The 21,293-nt window shown below is 35.5% G+C and overlaps 2 protein-coding genes across 2 annotated transcripts; both read left to right on the top strand.

Annotated features, from left to right (window-relative positions):
- Window positions 1-5,915: 5,915 nt before the first annotated feature.
- LOC125176770 (olfactory receptor 52E8) lies at window positions 5,916-6,896 on the top strand. Its single transcript, XM_047878584.1, has one exon. The coding sequence runs from the start codon at window positions 5,916-5,918 to the stop codon at window positions 6,894-6,896; it is 981 nt and encodes a 326-aa protein (XP_047734540.1).
- Window positions 6,897-18,166: 11,270 nt separating this feature from the next.
- On the top strand, window positions 18,167-19,135 carry LOC125176824 (olfactory receptor 52E8-like). Its single transcript, XM_047878698.1, has one exon. The coding sequence runs from the start codon at window positions 18,170-18,172 to the stop codon at window positions 19,133-19,135; it is 966 nt and encodes a 321-aa protein (XP_047734654.1). The 5' UTR covers window positions 18,167-18,169.
- Window positions 19,136-21,293: the final 2,158 nt, after the last annotated feature.

Raw genomic sequence — 21,293 nt, 5'->3', positions numbered from 1 at the left:
TCTTTAGGTACGTTTAGACCCTGAAGGAACACTGATTCAACAATCTCACTTTGTAGATGAGGAAAATAAGGTATAAGCCATGGCTTGGTGACAGTGTCTAAATTAGTGCATCTGTTCCACAGATTTATATTCTGTATATTAATCCTCAAGTTTTGTCTTCCTTCTCTAGAGTCATTACTCATTTTCATTTTAATGGTTCCCCTGTCTTGTTCTTACTGTCATTTTTGTTCCCTTTCTTCTTTCTAATCTAATTCTTCCCATTTCCCTCTCTTCCTCCTTCTCTCCCTCCTTCCTCCCTCCTCTCCCTCCTCCCTTCTCTCCTTCTCTTTTTATCTCTCTCTATCTCTATCTCTTTTTTACTGTTTCTCCAATAAACCAAGTATCTGTGAATTGAAGAATATGGGAGAATACAGTTTAGACATTAAAGATATATGACATTATTTCCTCACTTACAGCAAAGTCATTTTAGATGTGAATAATAATATGTGTTCTGTTTCTAGTTCCAATTGAATTGTACCTAAAATTTCCCTTGTTTGCTATATATACTGTTTCCCTTCAAAATTTAGAAAATTTTGAAAAGGAAATTAGAATAATCTATGGTTTAAGCACAAAGCCAATCTTGATATCAAGTGCAGAATTATCTGAATATAATTTATTAATCCTGTAGATTTCCAATATGTAGTCCCATTTTCAAACTCCAGATATATCTAGAGAATATATTGTACTTTCCTTTATCAGGGTTTTATAGCTTTTAATATATAAATCTTGTGCTTTCTTGGTTAAATTTATTCCTAAATATGTATGTTCTTATTTTTCAAGGCTATTGTAAATGGAATTTTTCTCAACTCTCTTTTTGATTATTCACTGGTGGAATTTAAATATATCTAATTTCTGTATGTTGACATTGTATTGTGTGACTTTGCTGAATTCATTTATTAGTTCTAATGGATGTTTTGTACATTCTTTATAATTTTCTTTATATAAGATTATATCATTTACAAACATATATAGTTTACTCCTTTTCTTTTTTTAAAGTTTATTTATTTATTTGAAAGAGAGAGAGAGAGAGAGAGAGAGAGATTCCCTCCTTCTTTTCATATTTGAATGACTTTGTCTTGCCAAATTGCTCTAGTTAGAACTTCCAGTAAATTTTTAGATAGCAATGTTGAAAGCAGGCATTCTTTTCGTGTGTATGATCTTAGAGAGATTATTTTCAATCTTTCACCATTGACTATGATATGAACTGCAGTTTTTGTTTGTTTGTTTGTTTGTTTTTCCCATGAATGCCCTTTATAATGTTGAGGAAGTTTTCTTATACTCTAAGTTTGTAAAATGTTTTTGTTATAAAAGCTTTTTAGGTTTTGTCAAATGTTCTTTCTGCATTAATTAAGAGGGTTATGTGGTTTTTCCCCTTGATTTCATTAATGTTATGTGATATTTTGATTGTTTCTCTTATCTTGAACCACCTTGAATTTCTGGGATAAACTACACTTGGTCATGCTATATAATTTTTTTTTACTATGCTGTTGGATTTGATTTGTTCATAGATTGTTGAAGACTTTTTTATCTGTACTCAGTGAGATATTTTTCTGTAGTTTTTTAAATTAAAAATATGTGCATTCTGCAATGTAGCAACCCCACCCCATGTGTGTGTGTGTGTGTGTGTGTGTGTGTGTGTGTGTGTGACAGAAAGACAGAGAGAGATAAATGACTTCTGGAGTACACCAGATATTTTCTAATAGAATGAACTGCATTCTGTATTTTTTTTTAAGATTTTTTTTTAAAGAAAGAGACAGTGTGAGCAGTGGAGGGGAAGAGGGAGAGGGGGAGAGAGAATCCCAAGTAGGCTCCATGCTCCCAGGGCAGAGCCAGATGCAGGGCTTGAACTCACAAAACTGTGAGATCATGACCTGAGCAGAGATCAAGAACCAGATGCCCAACCGACTGAGCCATCCCGACACCCCACATTCTGCATTTTGATATTATTTCGTCAATATTCACCAAAGATGACAGATTAGGGATTTCTCAGGACTTTCCTGGGGATGTGTGTAGTCATGTACATGTATGTGTCTTTATAGTTAAGAAATATTTCAGACCTTTGAAAAACTCTGTATGGTCAATTCATTTTCAAATTTTTTCTTTTAACTTTTTTGGTCAGCCTTTTATTAGCTCTAATAATATTGCTTCAGGAAGCTGCAATCTTAGACAATTTCTATTACTTGTTTTTGACTAATAGTCAAGGAAGAGGCTGTTCACAGTAAGTGAGTTTTGAGTCAGGACAAATAAAGATGCATCCTGTGAGGGGTTATTTTCTGGTACCTGCCAGACAGGTCAAATAATTAGAATCCTCTGGGAATGGATCTCCAAGACACTCTATGTCCCCATCCCAGGGGGTGTGGGGTTGTAAGAAAAATATAAATACTTTCCATTCATAGGTATTTCCATAATAAGTGACATGTCCCAAGAAGATGCCAAGGAATATTTCGTAGAGATTTAGAGACCAATGTAAGTCATATCATGATTAAATTGTGAAAAATACCAAAAGGGATGGGGAAAGAGTTGATGGCAGGCAAGGTAGTATGGAGAGATGGAGGACAGATGAACATGAAAACAAGATCAAGAGAGAATGCACGCTCATACTCCTAACCTCTTGAGGGTACACTTTTACTGCATGAACTTGTACTTATGACCATGCAAAATTTCACACACAAAACTAAAGAGTGAGATGTGGAAGGAGATACACAAATGTATCTGGTGTCAGTTTACCGATTGTTTTTGACTCTTCTGACTATTTATATAGGTGCATGAATGTGAGTATTAGGAGGGCAAGGACTTGCTTTATTTCTAGAACTGTGTCAGGTATTGTAAACGTGACTAATAAATTCTTTTTAATTAATCAATTTGGGAGTAAATGAATCATGAAGCATGGCCATGAAATGTAGATTTTTTTTAAAATAAGACCTATGGTGATGAAGCGTCTGAAGAAGGGAATAAGGTTGCATAAAAGTGAAAAAGTCATGATACTGAAAGTTTAGGCAAGCATGAGGAGGTGTCCATCATTTCTTCTCCTTCTGCTGGCAGTTCCAGAAATGGGAATGTGGATATTGGGGTGTGGTGCAGGTTAGTGGAGTAAAGTAGACTAAGAGGATGGTACATGGAGGAAATGATTGTTGGTTAGACAGATGTAATCCCATGTATCACCTTAGAAGTAACAGGTCAAATGAAGGGCTACGACCCAGTCTTATTTCTAAACCCAACAGATTGGAGGATATGTGAATAGATGATGAAATAATTACAGAATGATTAAGTAATTGGTTGCTTTGATCAGTGTTTACAGACTGAAAATGAGTTTTTTTTCAGAAGCACCAATTTGCAAGCCTTCCTAGAAAATCTACAGAACTAAGTGGGACACGTTGATTTTCTAGGGATGTAGCCCTATTTTATTTTCTAAGTTTCTGCTATATGGAGCCCCAAGAGTGACCAAGACATGAAACTATTAACAGTCTGTTTGTCAATCTACTGAATTTCTAGATAAAGTCATCAAGACGGTAACAGATTCCTTTTTCATGCCCTGACTGGCCACCATACTTTTATTTTCAGTTTGTTCTTTCTCTTCATTCTATATAGATTAAATTTTTTTCCTTCTTTGGATGAAGAATTGTTCTGTGAATCTTAGCATCAGTTGAACCTCCTTCATGGCATTTTTCTTGATCTACTTCCATACCTACAACATTCTCTATATATTTCTAACATAGCACTTGCAATACAATTTTTTAATTTCATTTTTGGAATTTTATCTCCCTTTCCATTTAATGGCCTCCTTGAGAGTATGTGACAAGTTTTCTTTGAACTTGTATTCAAATTTCCTAATCAATGCTGGTGCACAGAGGACCTCATAAATATTTGATGGAATAAATTGTGAAGAGAACCTCTCCACTTACCTTGCATATTCTCACTAATGAAAGGTAAAAACTATCTCTGATAGTTTCACATTGCAAAATTGAGAACTTCAATTGTCTCCTCTCCGGCCCTAGCAGACCAGGTTTAGCTACACATGCGCACACACACAGACATATATTTCCTGAGACAATTTCTCCAATTACAAAATTATCTCTCATTTTTTTTTTTGCTATCCTTCATAAGTTTCAAATGGGCACAGTTAGCAAGTCATTTGTCTTGTTATGGATTTTAAGTAGGAGGTACTGACCTTTATATGTATTTATCTTTAATGGATGCCTGTCAGCTCTTATTCCAACAACCAAGTATTCCAAAAGTTGAATCTAAGCTCTGCATGTGACAATCACTGTCACATTTTCTTTATGACTAGCTTTTCTCAAATAAACTGTGCAGGAACGGACTTCTCCCTTATTTGTTTTAAATTTTTAATTTCTATAAATAAGTTCAGAATTCCCACATATTCTGGATAAATGCTACAAAACAAAATCACTTGATACTTTTTCTTCCGATATTACTTTAAAGGAGACACCCATAAAAACCTGAGAGCTAAGATAGAATCTTGGTAGGAACTGAATTCTAGGATGTCTAAGATACTCCTGCCCTGTCTCCATGGATACAAGACAGATATATATATATATTTGAAAGCTGTCTAGCCCCAAATATCTAGTCTCCCTCCCCCAGCTGGCCTATACCTGGACAGTTTATTTACTGTATATGTTTACTTATGTACTCTCCAGATGATAAATTTACCTAGATTAAAATAATCTCTCAATTCATCTTTCATCATAACTGCAAAATACTCTTTGTCAAATATCTCCCCTTCTTAGTCATTATCTATTTTTCAAATCTTATAGGTAAATTTTTTAAAAACTAAATTATGATAGAATTGAGTATTTATTTTATAAAATAAGACATTGAAAGTGTTTTCTGTCCCATCTCTTTTTAATTAATTCATCTGTTTACAAATGTTTAAATTGAGAACTTTCATATGGCAGTTTGTTCATGCATATGAATAAACAAAGATAAATAATTTCTTCTGCTCTAAGAGTCACATATCTAGTATTTGCAAGAACCTATAAAAATGTATAAACACACATATGCACACATGCACACGTACACAAAGGATTTTTTAAATTTTATTTTATTTTTTTAAATTTGCATCCAAATTAGTTAGCATATAGTGCAACAATGATTTCAGGAGTAGATTCCTTAGTGCCCCTTACACATTTAGCCCAACCCCCCCCCCCCAACCCCTCCACACATACACACAGGATTATGCACACTACACTTTAGGAATTTTAGATTCCCTAACAAGGGAATAATTGAGATTACAAATACCAAAGAAAGCACTATGCACAGTAAGTAAAAATATGTGGGACAGGATCAGATACATAGACTATGGAATTTTATCTTTCTCGTTTATTTCTGGTTACACTCTAGAGTTTGAATTTCAACTGTGCAGGAGATATTCTTCTGTCCTCTTGTCTTTATGTCTCTCTTTTTATTAGGTAGAGTGGCAGCAGATTAAGGCTAGTTTTGTTCCTGGTGCCAGATGATGTTCAGGAGAGGATAGCACACAGTAAGGAGTGTGTTTAATCTTCTTTCCTTTTAAAAAAAATTGAAATATAATTGACATAAAGCACTGTGTGAGTTCACAGTGTACAGTGTGTTGATTTGATGCATTTATGTATTATAATATGGTAACCGCCATAGCTTTAGCTATCACTCCTACCACATCACATAACTATCAATTTATTGTTGGGGGTGAGAACATTTAAGATACAGTCTTTTGGCAATTTTGAAGTATATAATATGGTATTGTTAGCTAAAATAATTATTTAACTTCTTTCTGAAAAAGAGTAAGGGAAGATAAAAGTGCTTTTTGCATTTTACTAGGAATCTAGACAAAGGGAGAAGAGGAGAAGAATTCACTAATGAGAAGTCAATAATTGTCTCTGATGTGCACAAAGAATTGTGCAAACACTGCAGCAGAAAGAATGGCTATGCCTAATGACACCCAGTTCCATCCTTCTTCGTTCTTCCTCCTGGGTATCCCAGGGCTAGAAGATGTGCACGTCTGGATTGGATTTCCCTTTTTCTTTGTGTATCTTGTTGCACTCTTGGGGAACGCTGCTGTCCTGTTTGTGATCCAGACTGAGCATAGTCTCCATGAGCCCATGTACTACTTCCTGGCCATGTTGGACTCCATCGACCTGGGCTTGTCCACAGCCACCATCCCCAAAATGCTGGGCATCTTCTGGTTCAGCCTCAGGGATATATCTTTTGAAAGCTGCCTTTCCCAGATGTTCTTCATCCACTTCTTCACTGCCATGGAGAGCATTGTGTTGGTGGCCATGGCCTTTGACCGCTATGTTGCCATTTGTAAACCCCTTCGGTACACCATGATCCTCACCAGCAAAATCATCAGCCTCATTGTAGGCATGGCTATCCTGAGGAGCCTGTGCATGGTGGCCCCTCTGGTATTTCTCCTCCTGAGGCTGCCCTTCTGTGGGCACTATATCATCCCTCATACCTACTGTGAACACATGGGCATTGCTCGCCTGGCCTGTGCCAGCATCAAAGTGAATATTATGTTCGGTCTTGGCAACATTTCTCTCTTATTATTGGATGTGCTCCTTATAATTCTCTCCTATGTGAGGATCCTCTATGCTGTCTTCTGCTTACCCTCCAGGGACGCCCGACTCAAAGCTCTCAACACCTGTGGCTCCCACACTGGAGTTATCTTAGCTTTTTTCACACCAGCATTTTTCTCTTTCTTGACACACCGATTTGGCCACAACATCCCCCAATATATCCACATTTTCTTGGCCAACCTATATGTGGTTGTTCCGCCAGCTCTCAATCCTGTAATCTATGGGGTCAGGACCAAACAGATTAGGGAGCGCGTCCTGAGGGTTTTCCTCAAGACAGATAGCTAACTAGTCAGAGGTCTTGGAAGGTCTGTTTTAGATTTCACGTTTCCTGCATTGTGAAAATTAGAGTTAGTTACCTTATGTCTAACCCAGTAGGAAGGAGGAAAAATTGAGGGGAATATTGAGACCAATAACATTAATTGTGTTTGAGTGGCAGGTTTTATATTTGAAGTTAATAATATGTGCATTGATGATACCAGATTGCTATAATTGGATATCCACATGCAAATAGATTAATTTAGACCCTTACTTTACATCATAGAAAAAATTAACCTACAATGGAACAGAGACCTAAAGACAAGAGCTAAAGTATAATAACCAACATAAAATTATTTGTAATATTGTTCACATAAAATTTCATAGATATGATAACAGCAGCAATAAATATTTTTAAATGATTGATTGGTCTTCATTAAAGTATATATATTTTTTCTTCAAAGCATACTAGTAATAAAATGAAAAAGAAAGCCATAATCTGAGAGAAAGTATTTATACATCATGTGTAAGATAAAGGAGTTGTCTAAAAATATAGAGAGAACTCTTGTAATTTAATTATAATTATATAATGACTCGGGGCGCCTGGGTGGCTCAGTCGGTTAAGCGTCCAACTTCCACTCAGGTCATGGTCTCGCGGTTTGTGAGTTTGAGCCCCTTGTCAGGCTCTGTGCTGACAACTCAGAGACTGGAGCCTGCTTCAGATTCTGTGTCTCCCTCTCTCTCTGCCCCTCCCCCGCTCATGCTCTGTCTCTATCAAAAATAAATAAAATGTAAAAAAAATTTTAAATAATTATATAATTACTCAGTTTACTCAATTAAAATAGAAAAAAATATTAAATGGAAAAATTAAAATAGAAAAAATATTAAAAATATTACAATAGAAAAACTATTAAAAATATAGTGTTAAATGTCAGCCCTTCTCTCTGTCCAATACAAGCTCCCTTAAAGCTGTAATTCCTGAGAGTATTCTTCAATATATCTTGTATATGAAATTCTGCATCTCAGAAGTTATTTCTATGGAACCAAATTGACGATGGTATGCTTTATTTATGATGTGTTTTCAACATTTTGGGGCATGGTTTATGTTTTCACTTTGAGATTCTTTTTATCTCTTTCTGGAATTTTTTTTTTTTAATACACTGAAGTTTTTATGAGTTGAGCATATAGCTACTCCCACATGCTACTACACATAAGTTTATAAACCCTTATATTTTTTTGTTATTTTTTAAAGTTTTTACTTAAATTCCAGTTGGCCAGCATACAGTATAATATTAGTTTCAGGTGTACAATATAGTGATTTAACAATTCCATAAGACACCTGGTGCTCATCACTACAAGTGCACTCCTCAATCCCCATAACCTATTTAACCCATTTCCCACCCATCTCCCTTCTGGTAACCATCAGTTTGTTCTCTATAGTCAAGAGTCTGTTTCTGTGATACATGTACCTCGATGTTTATAGCAACATTATCTACAATAGATAAATGATGGAAACATCCCTGGTGTCCATAAACTGATGCATGGATGAAGAAAATTTGGTATGTATATGTATATGTATATGAATATGTATATGTATATATAATGGAATATTACTCAGCCATAAAAATGAATGAAATCTCGAGCCATTTGCAATGACATGGATAGAGCTAAAGAGTATAATTCTAAGTGAAATAAGTCAGAGAAGGACAAATACCATATGATTTCACTCCTATGTGGAATTTAAGAAACAAAACAAATGAGAACAGGGGAGAAAGAGAGAGACAAATCACTCATACTTTTCAGAGGCAATGTGTCTTATTTAGCTTGAAGCTTTTAATTATTTTTGTCTTTGGTTTTCAACAATGTTACTTGATATACTGTTATTTTTTTAAAAAAATATGTCATTATTGAGATTTGTTGCTGTTTTTAAAAAATTGTTTTATTTGAATATAGTTAACACAATGTTACATTAGCTTCAGGTGTGCAACTAGTGATTCAACAACTCTATGCATTGTGCTATGTCCACCACAAATGTAGCTACCACCTGTCACCATACAATGCTATTACAATAACATTGATTATATTCCCTATGCTGTACCTTTTATTTCCAGTGATTTATTCATTCCATACCTGGAATCTGTATCTCCCACTCCCCTTCACCCATTGTACATATCCACATAGTCTCCTCCCCTCTGTTCTCTGTTTTCATAGTGTGATTCTGCTTTTTGTTCTTTTTGTTCTTTTATTTGTTTTTTTCCATTCCACAGATAAGTAAAATTATATGGTATAATATATGGCATACATTATATGGCATAATGCCCTCTGGGTCCATCCATGTTGTCATAAATGGCAAGATCTCATCTTTTTATGGCTGAGTAATATTCTGTCGTGTGTGTGTGTGTGTGTGTGTGTGTGTGTGTGTGTACTACATCTTCTTTATCCATTCATGTATCATTGGTCACTTAGGTTGTTTCCATATCTTGGCTATTACAAATAATGCTCAGTAAACATAGGGATGCATATATCTTTTCAAATTAATGTTCTCATTTTCTTTGGGTAAATACCCAGTGGTGGAATTATTGCATCATATGGTATTTCTATTTTTCATTTTTTTAAGGAACCTCTATGCTGTTTTCCACAGTGGCTGCACCAATTTACATTCCCACCAACATGAGGGAATTCCCACCATGCATGAGGGTTTCTTTTTCCTTACATCCTCTCCAACACTTGTTATTTCTTGTCTTTTGGAGGCTAGCCATTCTGGTAGATGTAAAGTGATATATCATTGTGGTTTTGATTTGTATTTCTCTGATCTTCTTTTCACTTGTCTGTTGGCTATCTGTGTGTATTACTTGGAGAAATGTCTGCTTGCTTCTTCTGCCCATTTTTAATTGGATTTTGGGTTTTTTTCTGGTGATGAGTTGTGTAAGTTCTTTATATATTTTGCATACTAACTCTTCATCATATGTCATTTGAAATAACTTCTATATAGTACGTTGTCTTTTTGTTTTGTTGATCGTTTCTTTTGCTCTCTTCAGTAAATGGTGCTGGGAAAACTGAAGAGCTAATACAAAAGAATGAAACTGGATCACTTTCAGCCAACATACACAAACATAAAATCAAAATGGATAAACACCTAAATATGCGATTTGAAACCATAAAACTCTTAGAACATAAGCAGTAATTTCTTCGACATTAGTTATAGCAACTTTTTCAAGATACGTCTCCTAAGGGAAAGGAAACAAAAGAAAAATAAACTATTGGACAGCATCAAAACAAAATCTTTTGCACATCAAAGGAAACCATGTATAGAATTATGTCTTTCTGTAGTTTTATAATGTATATGTTATCATATGTTAGCAGAAATCCTTCAAATTATTTCTTCTATGTCATTTTCTGTCTCCTTGCCTCATGTGATTCCAGATAAATGTAAGTGGTTTGGTTATCTATTACTGTTTAATCAACTTTATGTTTAGCAGCATGAAGGCATGAAACAAATAAATTAATCTCATAAATTTTATTGACTAGGAATTTAGAAAAGTTAAGTAAGGACTGTTCTCTGCTTCATAATGTTTAGGACGTTAGCTGTAATCATTCAAATTGTTGAGGGTGACCCATATGACTGGTAGCTGGGACTAGTGGGATTTGGACTAATTTTTACTCTCATGTCTGTTTTCTAGGCCAGGATAATTGAAGGGCTCAATCCAGAACTCTTATCCAGAGAAACTGCCTGTGGTTTCTCCAGTATGGTGTAATCAGGATCAACCTTCTTACAAAGGCCCCAACAAGTAGTCTTCCCAGCAATACAAGATGGAAGTTGCATGATCTATTAAAACCGATTCTGAGAAATTATATAGCACTGCCTTCACCATACTGTATTTATTTAAACAACTATTTGCCTCCTCCAATTCAGAGAGAGAGGAGTCAAACACAGTTTTTGATGAGTGAAGTGTCAATATTTTTTAAAGAACACAGGCCACCCTTTCATAATAAAACACTCAGCAAATTGGAATTAAAGAGAACTTCTCACCAATAAGGCCATTTTTGAAAAATCCACAGCTAGTCTACGGCCATACCACCCTGAACGCACCCGATCTCGTCTGAAAAATCCACAGCTAACATTATATTTAATGATAAAAGATGGAACAGTTTTCCCTAAGATCAGGAACAGAACAAGAATGCCTTTTCTCATTCTTGGTATTCAACATAGTACTGAAATTTCTAGCCATAGCAATTAGCAATACATATAAAAAACCTATTAGAGAGAATGACCATATTAACATATTCGTAGTCATATAATAATAAAAATTCTGCATAGTTGGAGGGAAAAGAAGGAAACACACAAAACCAATATATTTCTATACACTATTAATAAAAAAATACAAAAAGTAAATTAAAACAATTCCCTTTATAGTAACATTAAAAGAATAACATATTTAAAAACACATTTAAACAAAGTTTGCACAGTGCAAATTGCAAAACATTGACGAAAGAAATGAAAGAACGAATTAAATGGAAATGCATCCTTCGGCCATAGGTTGAAGACGATATTGTTAAGATGGTAATAGTCTCCACAGCACTCTATAGATTAAATGCAAAAGCTATTAAAATTTCAACAACCTTCTTTACAGAACTAGAAACTCAGATCTTAAAATTCATATTGAATTACAAGGGGTGCCAAATAGTCAAAATAATCTTAAAAAAAACCCTGCCTAGTTTGAAACACTCACACAGCCTACAAAGCTATGGTAATTAATACAATGTGGTGCTGGCATAAGGATCGACATATAGATGAATGGAATAGAGCTGAGATTCAAGAAACAAACTCAAATATATACAGTCAAATATCTGTGGTCATGACAATTCAAAAGAGGAGCAAATAGTTTCTTTAAAAATGGTAACAGATCAACCAGATATCCACATACAAAAGAATGAAGTTGGACCTTTATCTGACATCACATAAACACACATAAAATGAAAATGAATTAAAGAACTAAATACAAGAACTATAAATATGAAAATGTTAGAAGAATACAAATGAGTAAATCTTTGAGACCTTGAATTGGCAATAGTTACTTAGATATAATACCCAAATACAAGAAATAAGAGAAAAATTGAAATTTGGACTTCATCAAAATTTTAAAAATGCATCAAATGACACTATCAAGAGAGTGAAAAGAGAACCTGTAAAATGGTAAAATAATGTTTGCAAACCATATAACTGAAAAGGGTCTAGTACCTAGAATATATAAACAACTCTTGCAACTCAATGACAAAAACACAATCAACACAATCAGAAAATGGGCAAAGAAGCTGAATAGACATTTCTTTACATAAGATATGTAAATGGCCAACATACCCTTGAAAAGGTGCTCGATAACATTAGTCATTAGTGAAATGCAGATAAAAGCCATGAGATATCACAAGACACACAATGAAAGCTATAATAATAATTTTTTTAAAGACAAAATAAGTATTGATGAAGATGGGGAGAAGTGATATCTCTCATATATTTTTGTCTGGAACGTAAAATAGTGCAGGTGTTGTGGAGAACAACTTGGTTGTTTATCTAAAATTCAAACCTAGACTGACCTATGACCCAACAATTCTATTCTTAGATATATACTTAGAAGAACTGAAAACAGGTGTCTGAACAAAAACTTCTATACTAATGTTTTTAATGGTACTTGCTAAAAGGTGGAAGAAACTCAAGTGTTCATCAACTAAAGAATGGGTAAACAACATGTAGTAGAACCATACAATTGAATAATATTCAGCCATAAAAAAATAATGAAGTACTGGCACATGCTACTACATGCATGAGCCTTAAAACATTATGGAAAGTAAAAGAAGCCAGATGCAAAGGCCACAGATTGTATGATATCCAGAATAGGAAAAGCCACAGTGACAGAAAGTAAATGGGTTTCCAGGATCTGGAGAAAAAGGAGGAAATGTACAGTGGCTGCTTCATGAGTACACTTTCCTTTTGAAGTGATTGAAATGCTCTGGAACTGGGTTGTGGTGATGGTAACAAAACATTGTATATGTTCTAAATGTCACTAATGATAGAGTTTATATGTATTTTCTCACAATTAAAAAATATTAGAAATAAAATCATAGTCTACCAGAAGGCCATAATTATTTATGTTCCTCCTTCATGTAAACAAACAAACAAACATAAAGAAGTTCCTATCCCATTATACTATCATACTTAGTCTCAAGGTACATGATCTCACTTTCCAAATCAGTTTCAGGTGCAGATGAGACTCTGTGTTTGGTTCACTGAGTATTATTTACCTTTATATAGAGACCTGTGAATTCATACAGAAAGTATCCTGCCCTACACATATCCAACATACAATAGGCAGAGCACAAGCACATGAGACATTCTGATTTAATAAAGGGAAAATGAGAGAGACACAGTAATCACTAGGCCATGGCCCTGGAGAACATGTTTGCTGATTATCGCTCTGGAAGTGATTCCTTATTGCTCTTGGTTTTGCCCTCTGGGCTCTTGATTCCACCGTCTGAGTCATCTTTCTTTTTAAATAAAACAGCTCATGCTGAAACCTTGGTAATTGTTCTCCACTTCCTTCTTGTCTTTCAAAATTCGGTGGTCCAAAGTCTTCTTTTCCTTTTTACTGTTTTTGTCTTTTTCATCCCAAGCTCATATAAGTTCTTTAAAATTTTGCGGGTTTCTTGTGTGTCAATTTAAAAATCTGGTCCATTAAACAAAAGCCACAATTAGAATTCCCTTCAAGATACATCTGGACCTTTTGTGAGGCTTCTTTAGGGGTACTGCCATTAAGATTTTTAGTAGCTTGACAATTGATAAAGAGAGTCTATGAGGCATGCCCCTAACATCCTGTAAAACCTTTTAATCTGTCAGAAATTCTGTATGAGAAACTAATTTAAGCCACTGAGATCTTAAAGGTTTTACAGTCACACTCTTATGATCTTTGCCTTGGAGCTGTTTCTTATTTTGAGAATGTTTTGCAGTGAGGAGAGGGTGAGAATGGAAATAGACTTGGTTTTAAAAGCCACTAAGTTCTGGCTCCTTCATATTTTAACTTGTCTCTCTCTGTCTAAATTTTATTATACATAGTAGCTAAAAGAAACCACCTGGCACTTTTGGCATTCTGCCTGGAAATCTCTTTGGCCAAATCTATCAGTTTGTCATAAACCTTTTTTTATTTTCCATGTTACTGAATGTAACAGTTTGGTCAAATTTAGATTTCCACATAGAAAATATCCTTTTTACCTAAGCTTTCAATTCTGTCTTCCTCACTTTTCTTCTGCCCTCACCTACAGTCTTCTTAAGACCTATCAATCTCCTGTCTATCACAGTTGTCAAACTAATGACACATATTTTGGGTTTTAATAAAATGGAACCTGATTACTGGGTGGCTCAGTTGGTTAAGTATCCAACTCTTGGTTTTGGCTCAGGTCATTATCTCACGGTTTGCGGGTTTGAGCCCTGTGTCAGGCTCTCCGCTGACAGTGTGAAGCCTACTTGGGATTCTCTCTCCCCTCTCTCTCTCTGTCCCTATCCTCCTCTGTCTCTCTCTCTCTCTCAAACTAAATAAATAAAAATTTAAAAAAAGATGGAACCTGATTAAAGGTGGCAGATTTTCTTTTGGTTTTCTATTCTTATGTATAAATCACTCTAAAACTTCATAGTATAAAGTCAACAGATCATATATTTTATTATGTTCACAGATTTTATAGGTCAGCAATTCAGAAAAAGCATACTAGGGGAAGCTCTTGTTTTCTCTGTGAAATGTAAAGTCTTAGCTGGGGTAGCTGAAATGGATAAGATTGCTTTAAAGAACTGCAACAGATGGAGTAGGTGACCCTAAGCTAGTTTCTTCACGTTGATATCTGGGACCCAGGCTAGGAAAGTGGATGGATGGGCTCAGTTAACCATACAAGAGTGTATGGATCTAAGCTCTGTAAGTTTCCTTGTGTCTGAGTGTCTTTCCTCTGCCTTGGTCATCAGCCTCTTTCCCTGCTCCTATAATCATTAAACAACCAGTGGGGTAACGATGAGTAAGAAGTTGGGCTCACCTTATTGAACTTCCTTCTTTGCAGGATCTTGGCTTCTCATATCTTTGTTGCTTTATCCGTCTTTCACCAAAATAGTTCATGAGGAGTAGGGCAAAGGAATTACAGACACATCAGACTCAAGTTGTAACACAGATAATGTAGAACCAAAAGAGCAAGGGCAGACTAATGGAATGTGTCATTGAAGAAGATAGCTGATAATAATCTTAACAGCTCAGGTGTTAATCAGGAGCTTAGACTTTTAATTTGGAAAGCAGAAAAGATACAGAGTTTCATTGGAAAGAAAAAGTAAATGACTTTTGCCCCATAGTTCTAGTGAAGGCAGGGAGGTCTTTTAAGAGAACTCTCCAGTGAATATCACAGTCTATGCCAAGAACCCCGGGAGACTACAGTCCCATCCTACTGGAAGCAGGGTAGCTGCATCAATATAAATGCCCATTCTTTGCCTAGGAAAGTGTGGACCCAGAGAGATGTCAGATGATGTTTCCAAAGTCCACCCTCTCAAATACACTTGGAAAGCAAGGTAAGGCTGTGTAGTCTTTGGTTAGGGCTGTGAGAAATAGCATGGGAAATGGGGAATGAGTTCATGCTAACCTAGAATAGGGAGAAGGAAGGAAAGTAAGTACATAATGAAGATAAATACAGGAAATACATAAATACAGGGAAGGGATAAGGAGAATACACAGATAAGCTTTGGCCATTACAAATTGTATACCCATAAACTATCATGGCTACAGACATTCCTATGTGTTCATATATCTCTTTAAATTTATGCAGTTCTGTGCACTGTGGGATATTTAGCAGCACCCCTGGCACCTACGCATTAGACCGTGGTAACACTTCACCCAAATTTTGACAGTCAAAATGTTTCCAGACATTGCCAAGTATACCCTAGGGAGAAAATGACCACTGGTTACAAAACACTGGAATAAAGAATCTTTCTTCCGTTCTTTATCAGTTATAGGACATGAAATAGTGTTTATGTGTATGGTAGGTAGAGGTTGTGTAATATGGTAAAGTAATGAGTAACATGATACAGAACTGAGAAAATGACTGTCTGATATAATTCATTTCAGGACATTAGAAATCATGGTCCTCAAGGGGAGAAGCTGGGGCCCAGTCTCATCACTGAACCTGGCAAAGGTTTGAGGATATGTGAACATATATTGATAGAACAGATCAGCATATACTTATGGAATGAATTAAGTAACTGGTTGGTTAACTGGTTTGGAAATGCAGCTGTTTAAGCACTTAGAAGGGAACCAATTCTTAGGAGGTTAATGCTCCTGGAAAATCAGGGGTGAGAATAAGATGGGCTTCCTTCTTTGGATGTAAAACCATAATAATTCTACAACCTCATGCTGTAGTTCACTTGAGTAACCCAGACAGTTTTCATTTAAAGATAGAACCATTAACCCGGAATCTGGAAGAGATTGCAAAAAGGGCCACAGAGCCCAAGACTTAGATGGCAAACCAGAGTACTCACCCTACAAGGTAGAAAAATTTTGATTCCTGTTCTAAAACAGGATTCCTGTTTTAGATTCCTGTTTTGATTCCTGTTCTAAAATTTTCTACAAGGTAAAAAAATTTTGATTCCTGTTCTAAAAATCATACATGTGTTTCTCTCTACCTAGAATAAACTTCCTATGCTTGTCTGTGAAACACAAAGTTGTCCTTGATCCATTTTACTTCCTTCATGGAATTTCTTTTGTCTTATTCATACCCACAGCATTTGCTGTATTTTTCTACCACAATGCAACATTTTATTCAGATTTCATCTTTTCACTTGTATTTCCCTCACTACACCGTGACGGCATCAGTCAGGTCTTACTCAATTTTTCTATCTAAATTGCTATCTCAATTTATCCATCTTTCTGCCACTTCAAACAGGCCTCACATAGACCACTTTCTTCACTACAGGCTGTGATGCTTTTTCTGTGCATCTGTCTCTGATTAGTCCCCCTCAAGTATGAACTCTGCCAGTTTCCAACCATCTATCCCAACCATCTATCATTTACACACTGTTTTCAAAATCATTTTATCTCAAGAAGCTAGTCAATAAAGAACTTATCTTTTCCTGATTTTCCTAAAATATTAGTTCAGGATAAGTAGCTCCAACATTCTGCTGCTCAAGCTAGTTCTATATAACAAATCCCTTAATAAATTACTTATTATTTAGTCCTTAAAAGGAGATATCCAGGAAGACCTCAAGGAATAGAGGACCGCTTTGTTGGACTCTAATTTCAAGGATGTCTAAAGTAATGCTCCCTTTTCCTTGTATAAATAGGAAGAGATAGGATTTGAATAGGATAGTGCTCAAAACACTAGAAGCTCTTTAGGTATCCCTGATTAGACTTCCCAAAACAGCTTCTGAAATTAATTTGGAAATTTATGGATTCAGTGTATAATGAGATATTTTCAATTTAAAATATTTTATAAATCCAAGTTTCACTATCACATTAAAAGTTCCTATGCAAATGTCTCTATTTTATTGTTTTTATACATGATCCAAAATATTCTGAATGAAGATGATTTTTGGAAGAGTTAGTTAAGATGGAAATTATGTTACTAATAATCTGGGGCATGCTGATTGTTGTTATGACTTTCCTGTGATTTATTCATTTAATAAATGTTATTATCTTTTTCTGAGAATTTGTATGTGTGAAGTAGTTTTAGGTGCACGAGTAAAAAAGAAGTAAATTTTTGGCTTCGGTTTCAGAATCAAATAGAGTTATATGCACAGTCAAATAAATATACACATATAGACATGCAAATTCACATATATATATATGCATATACATATACATAATACACACACACACACACACACACACACACATTACTGGTCCTCAAATTCCCTAAAAGATAATGGGTTGAATTACATATGAAAAAGCATTTTTCATATAAATTAATGCAGTGTGTGTAACACCATGAGATACAAAGAACAAAAACCTGTATTATTCCTACTCCTCACTTTGATCTACCTAATAGATGGATATTCTTATCCTCTTTCTTATTAAACCTGTGATGAATGGGAATGATATGGGGAATAGAGAGATTGGCTCTATTCATGGAGCTATCTGATCTTCAGGTAAGGGTGGCATAAAAATTTTGATAACATTGGGAGAAATGGAAGAAAATGAATATTACAAATTTATTTTGCATTTAACCAGGAGTCAGGAAAGAGATGGAAGTGGAGCAAGAATCACTAATGAGAAGTTGACATCTCACTCTGTTATATGCACTCACCAACAGTGGCAGAGAGAATGTCCATTCTTAATGACACCCAGTTCCATCCTTCTTCATTCCTCCTCCTGGGTATCCCAGGGCTAGAAGATGTGCACGTCTGGATTGGATTTCCCTTTTTCTTTGTGTATCTTGTTGCACTCTTGGGGAACGCTGCTGTCCTGTTTGTGATCCAGACTGATCATAGTCTCCATGAGCCCATGTACTACTTCCTGGCCATGTTGGACTCCATCGACCTGGGCTTGTCCACAGCCACCATCCCCAAAATGCTGGGCATCTTCTGGTTCAGCCTCAGGGATATATCTTTTGAAAGCTGCCTTTCCCAGATGTTCTTCATCCACTTCTTCACTGCCATGGAGAGCATTGTGTTGGTGGCCATGGCCTTTGACCGCTATGTTGCCATTTGTAAACCCCTTCGGTACACCATGATCCTCACCAGCAAAATCATCAGCCTCATTGTAGGCATGGCTATCCTGAGGAGCCTGTGCATGGTGGCCCCTCTGGTATTTCTCCTCCTGAGGCTGCCCTTCTGTGGGCACTATATCATCCCTCATACCTACTGTGAACACATGGGCATTGCTCGCCTGGCCTGTGCCAGCATCAAAGTTAACATAATATTTGGTCTTGGGGATATGTCTATTTTATTATTGGATGTGCTCCTTATAATTCTCTCCTATGTCAGGATCCTCTATGCTATCTTCTGCCTGCCTTCCTGGGAGGCCCGGTTCAGAGCTCTCAACACCTGTGGCTCTCACATTGGTGTTATCTTAGCCTTTTTCACACCAGCAGTTTTCTCTTTCTTGACACACCGATTTGGCCACAACATCCCCCAATATATCCACATCCTCTTAGCCAACCTATATGTGGTTGTTCCGCCAGCTCTCAATCCTGTAATCTATGGGGTCAGGACCAAGCAGATTAAGGAGCAGGCTTTGAGGATCTTTTTAAAAGACAGTTAACCATTGGTAGTCTTAGAATTACAGTTCATATTTGCTCCCTTTGCTCATTAAAAGGGGGTTATTGTCTAAAAAGAGACGTAGCAAAGGTGAATATGAACAGTAATAACATTTCTTTCTCTATAATCCTTTGAGTTTAAAGATAATAAATTTATTGGTGATAATCTTACAATTTGTAATTATTACATCTCTTACAAAGTGCTTATATTTATACTATTTGATAATCAAGGTAGTTCTGTAAAGTAGTTGCCATATTCACAAATTTTCAAATGAAAGTTTGATGCTTAGGATCGCTAAAAGATTCATCTGAAAATTCAACTATTTGTGAGAAGTAGATTATTAACTCAGGTAGTTTTAGAATCACCAGAAGAAATATGAAGGCAACAGAGTGGAATTTGTTCAGGGATTTTAGATAATTTTGGTGACAGAATTCTTGAAATAATAACAATGACATTATTTAACTCATTAGGATATACTGTTGTAAATAATCTACTTACATTAACACACCTATTTCTTGTGTGAATTCTATGATGTGGCTACTGTTAATATTTGCATTTTCATATAAGTAAACTATGGATTAAAAAACTGTCCATAAAAAATTATGATTGAGATTTTGGCTCCAGATATCTAGAGAAATGGTAGCCATGCATTTAGAAATGAAATAAAGAGAGCAGGGATAATGGTGCATAACAATGAAAGATATATTTATTAAATGAATATTCATTAACTTCTACATGTGCTCAATTATATGTCACTGTTTGGTGATAGACAAATGGAAAGACAGAATCCTATGTCCTGAGAAAACAATGATGGGAGTTAGGCTATTAAGGAAAAAAACATTATGCTATAAGATTACATATTAACTTATATTTGGAAGGCTATTTTTAGAAACTTTGTAATAGTATTCAATAAATATCCCAAATGCTGGGCCAATATATTAAAGTTAGCCACACAAAACTAGAAATGTATTTGACCTTTTTTGAATTTCTAAAATAATGACATGGAAAATTATTGACCTAGTCAAAAAAAACCTAGTTTTTTTGTTTGTTTGTTTTGTTTTGATTTTTAAGAAGAGGTTATTTGAAACTACATTCCAGAGAGTCTGCCAGAGTTGTGTTCTCTTTTACTTCATTTAAGACCTCTGATTCTTCCTCAGTTTATGAGCATGGAAATTCTACTGCATGACCAGAAAGTGTCATAGAGAAATAAAAAAAATTTAGATATGGCCTTCTAAATCTTGTAGTTAATTCTATGGGGAGCCTGGGTGGCTCAGTCGGTTGAGCGCCTGACTTCGGCCCAGGTCATGATCTCGCGGTCCGTGAGTTCGAGCCCTGCGTCGGGCTCTGTGCTGAGAGCTCAGAGCCTGGAGAGTGTTTCAGATTCTGTGTCTCCCTGTCTCTAGGATCCTCCCCTCATTCATGCTCTGTCTCTTTCTGTCTCAAAAATAAATAAACGTTAAAAAAATATTTTAAATCTTGTAGTTAATTCTAGCAAAAATACTGTAAATAGGACAGCATAGATATTCAAATATAATATTTGTTAGCAATATTCATATACTACAGTTAAATGTTTTGTATTTAGAAAATCTAAGGGGCTAAGAGAGCACACCAGGGCAATTGAATAAGGAGACATCAGACAAACTAATTGTCAAGCTGATCAGTATATTCAAAGCCTCTGACTCTAAATAAGGTAACAAAGCTTTAGTCATCCAAATTCATAATAGAGGAGCTTATCTGTTGGTACTTTAACAAACAAAAATAATATTACATTCAGACGTAATTAAATGTAAAAATTAGTAACATTATTTACAGCAACTTGGACCTTTGGATGAAATAATCCCAGTAAGAAAAAAAAATGTTCCTGAAGATTTTTGAGGAAGAATATATCACTTGCAAATATGGGTTTTAGTAACACAAGATAAAAATTAAAAATATCTGCTTGGCCCATCTAAGTTAGACATTAATGGTGTTTGGTGATATTTCCAGCTTTCCCATGAACTGTGAGATCCTGACCTGAGCCAGAGTCAAGAGTCAGACGATTAACTGACTGAGCCATCCGGCCTCCCCTATTAAGGTTTTATTTTAATTTCAGTATAGCTACAGTGTTATATTAGTTTCAGGTGTACAATGTAGTGATACAACACTTCCATACATCACCCTGT

This window comes from Prionailurus viverrinus, chromosome D1 (assembly GCF_022837055.1).
Source record: "Prionailurus viverrinus isolate Anna chromosome D1, UM_Priviv_1.0, whole genome shotgun sequence".
In the NCBI taxonomy this organism is placed as follows: Eukaryota; Metazoa; Chordata; class Mammalia; order Carnivora; family Felidae; genus Prionailurus; species Prionailurus viverrinus.
Note: the sequence above shows the minus strand (reverse complement) of the source record. Positions and strands in the feature narration are given on the sequence as shown.

Bases quoted from the DNA above. Each gene is read 5' to 3' on its own strand.
- LOC125176770 (XM_047878584.1), top strand. From the start codon at position 5,916: ATGTGCACAAAGAATTGTGCAAACACTGCAGCAGAAAGAATGGCTATG.
- LOC125176824 (XM_047878698.1), top strand. From the start codon at position 18,170: ATGCACTCACCAACAGTGGCAGAGAGAATGTCCATTCTTAATGACACC.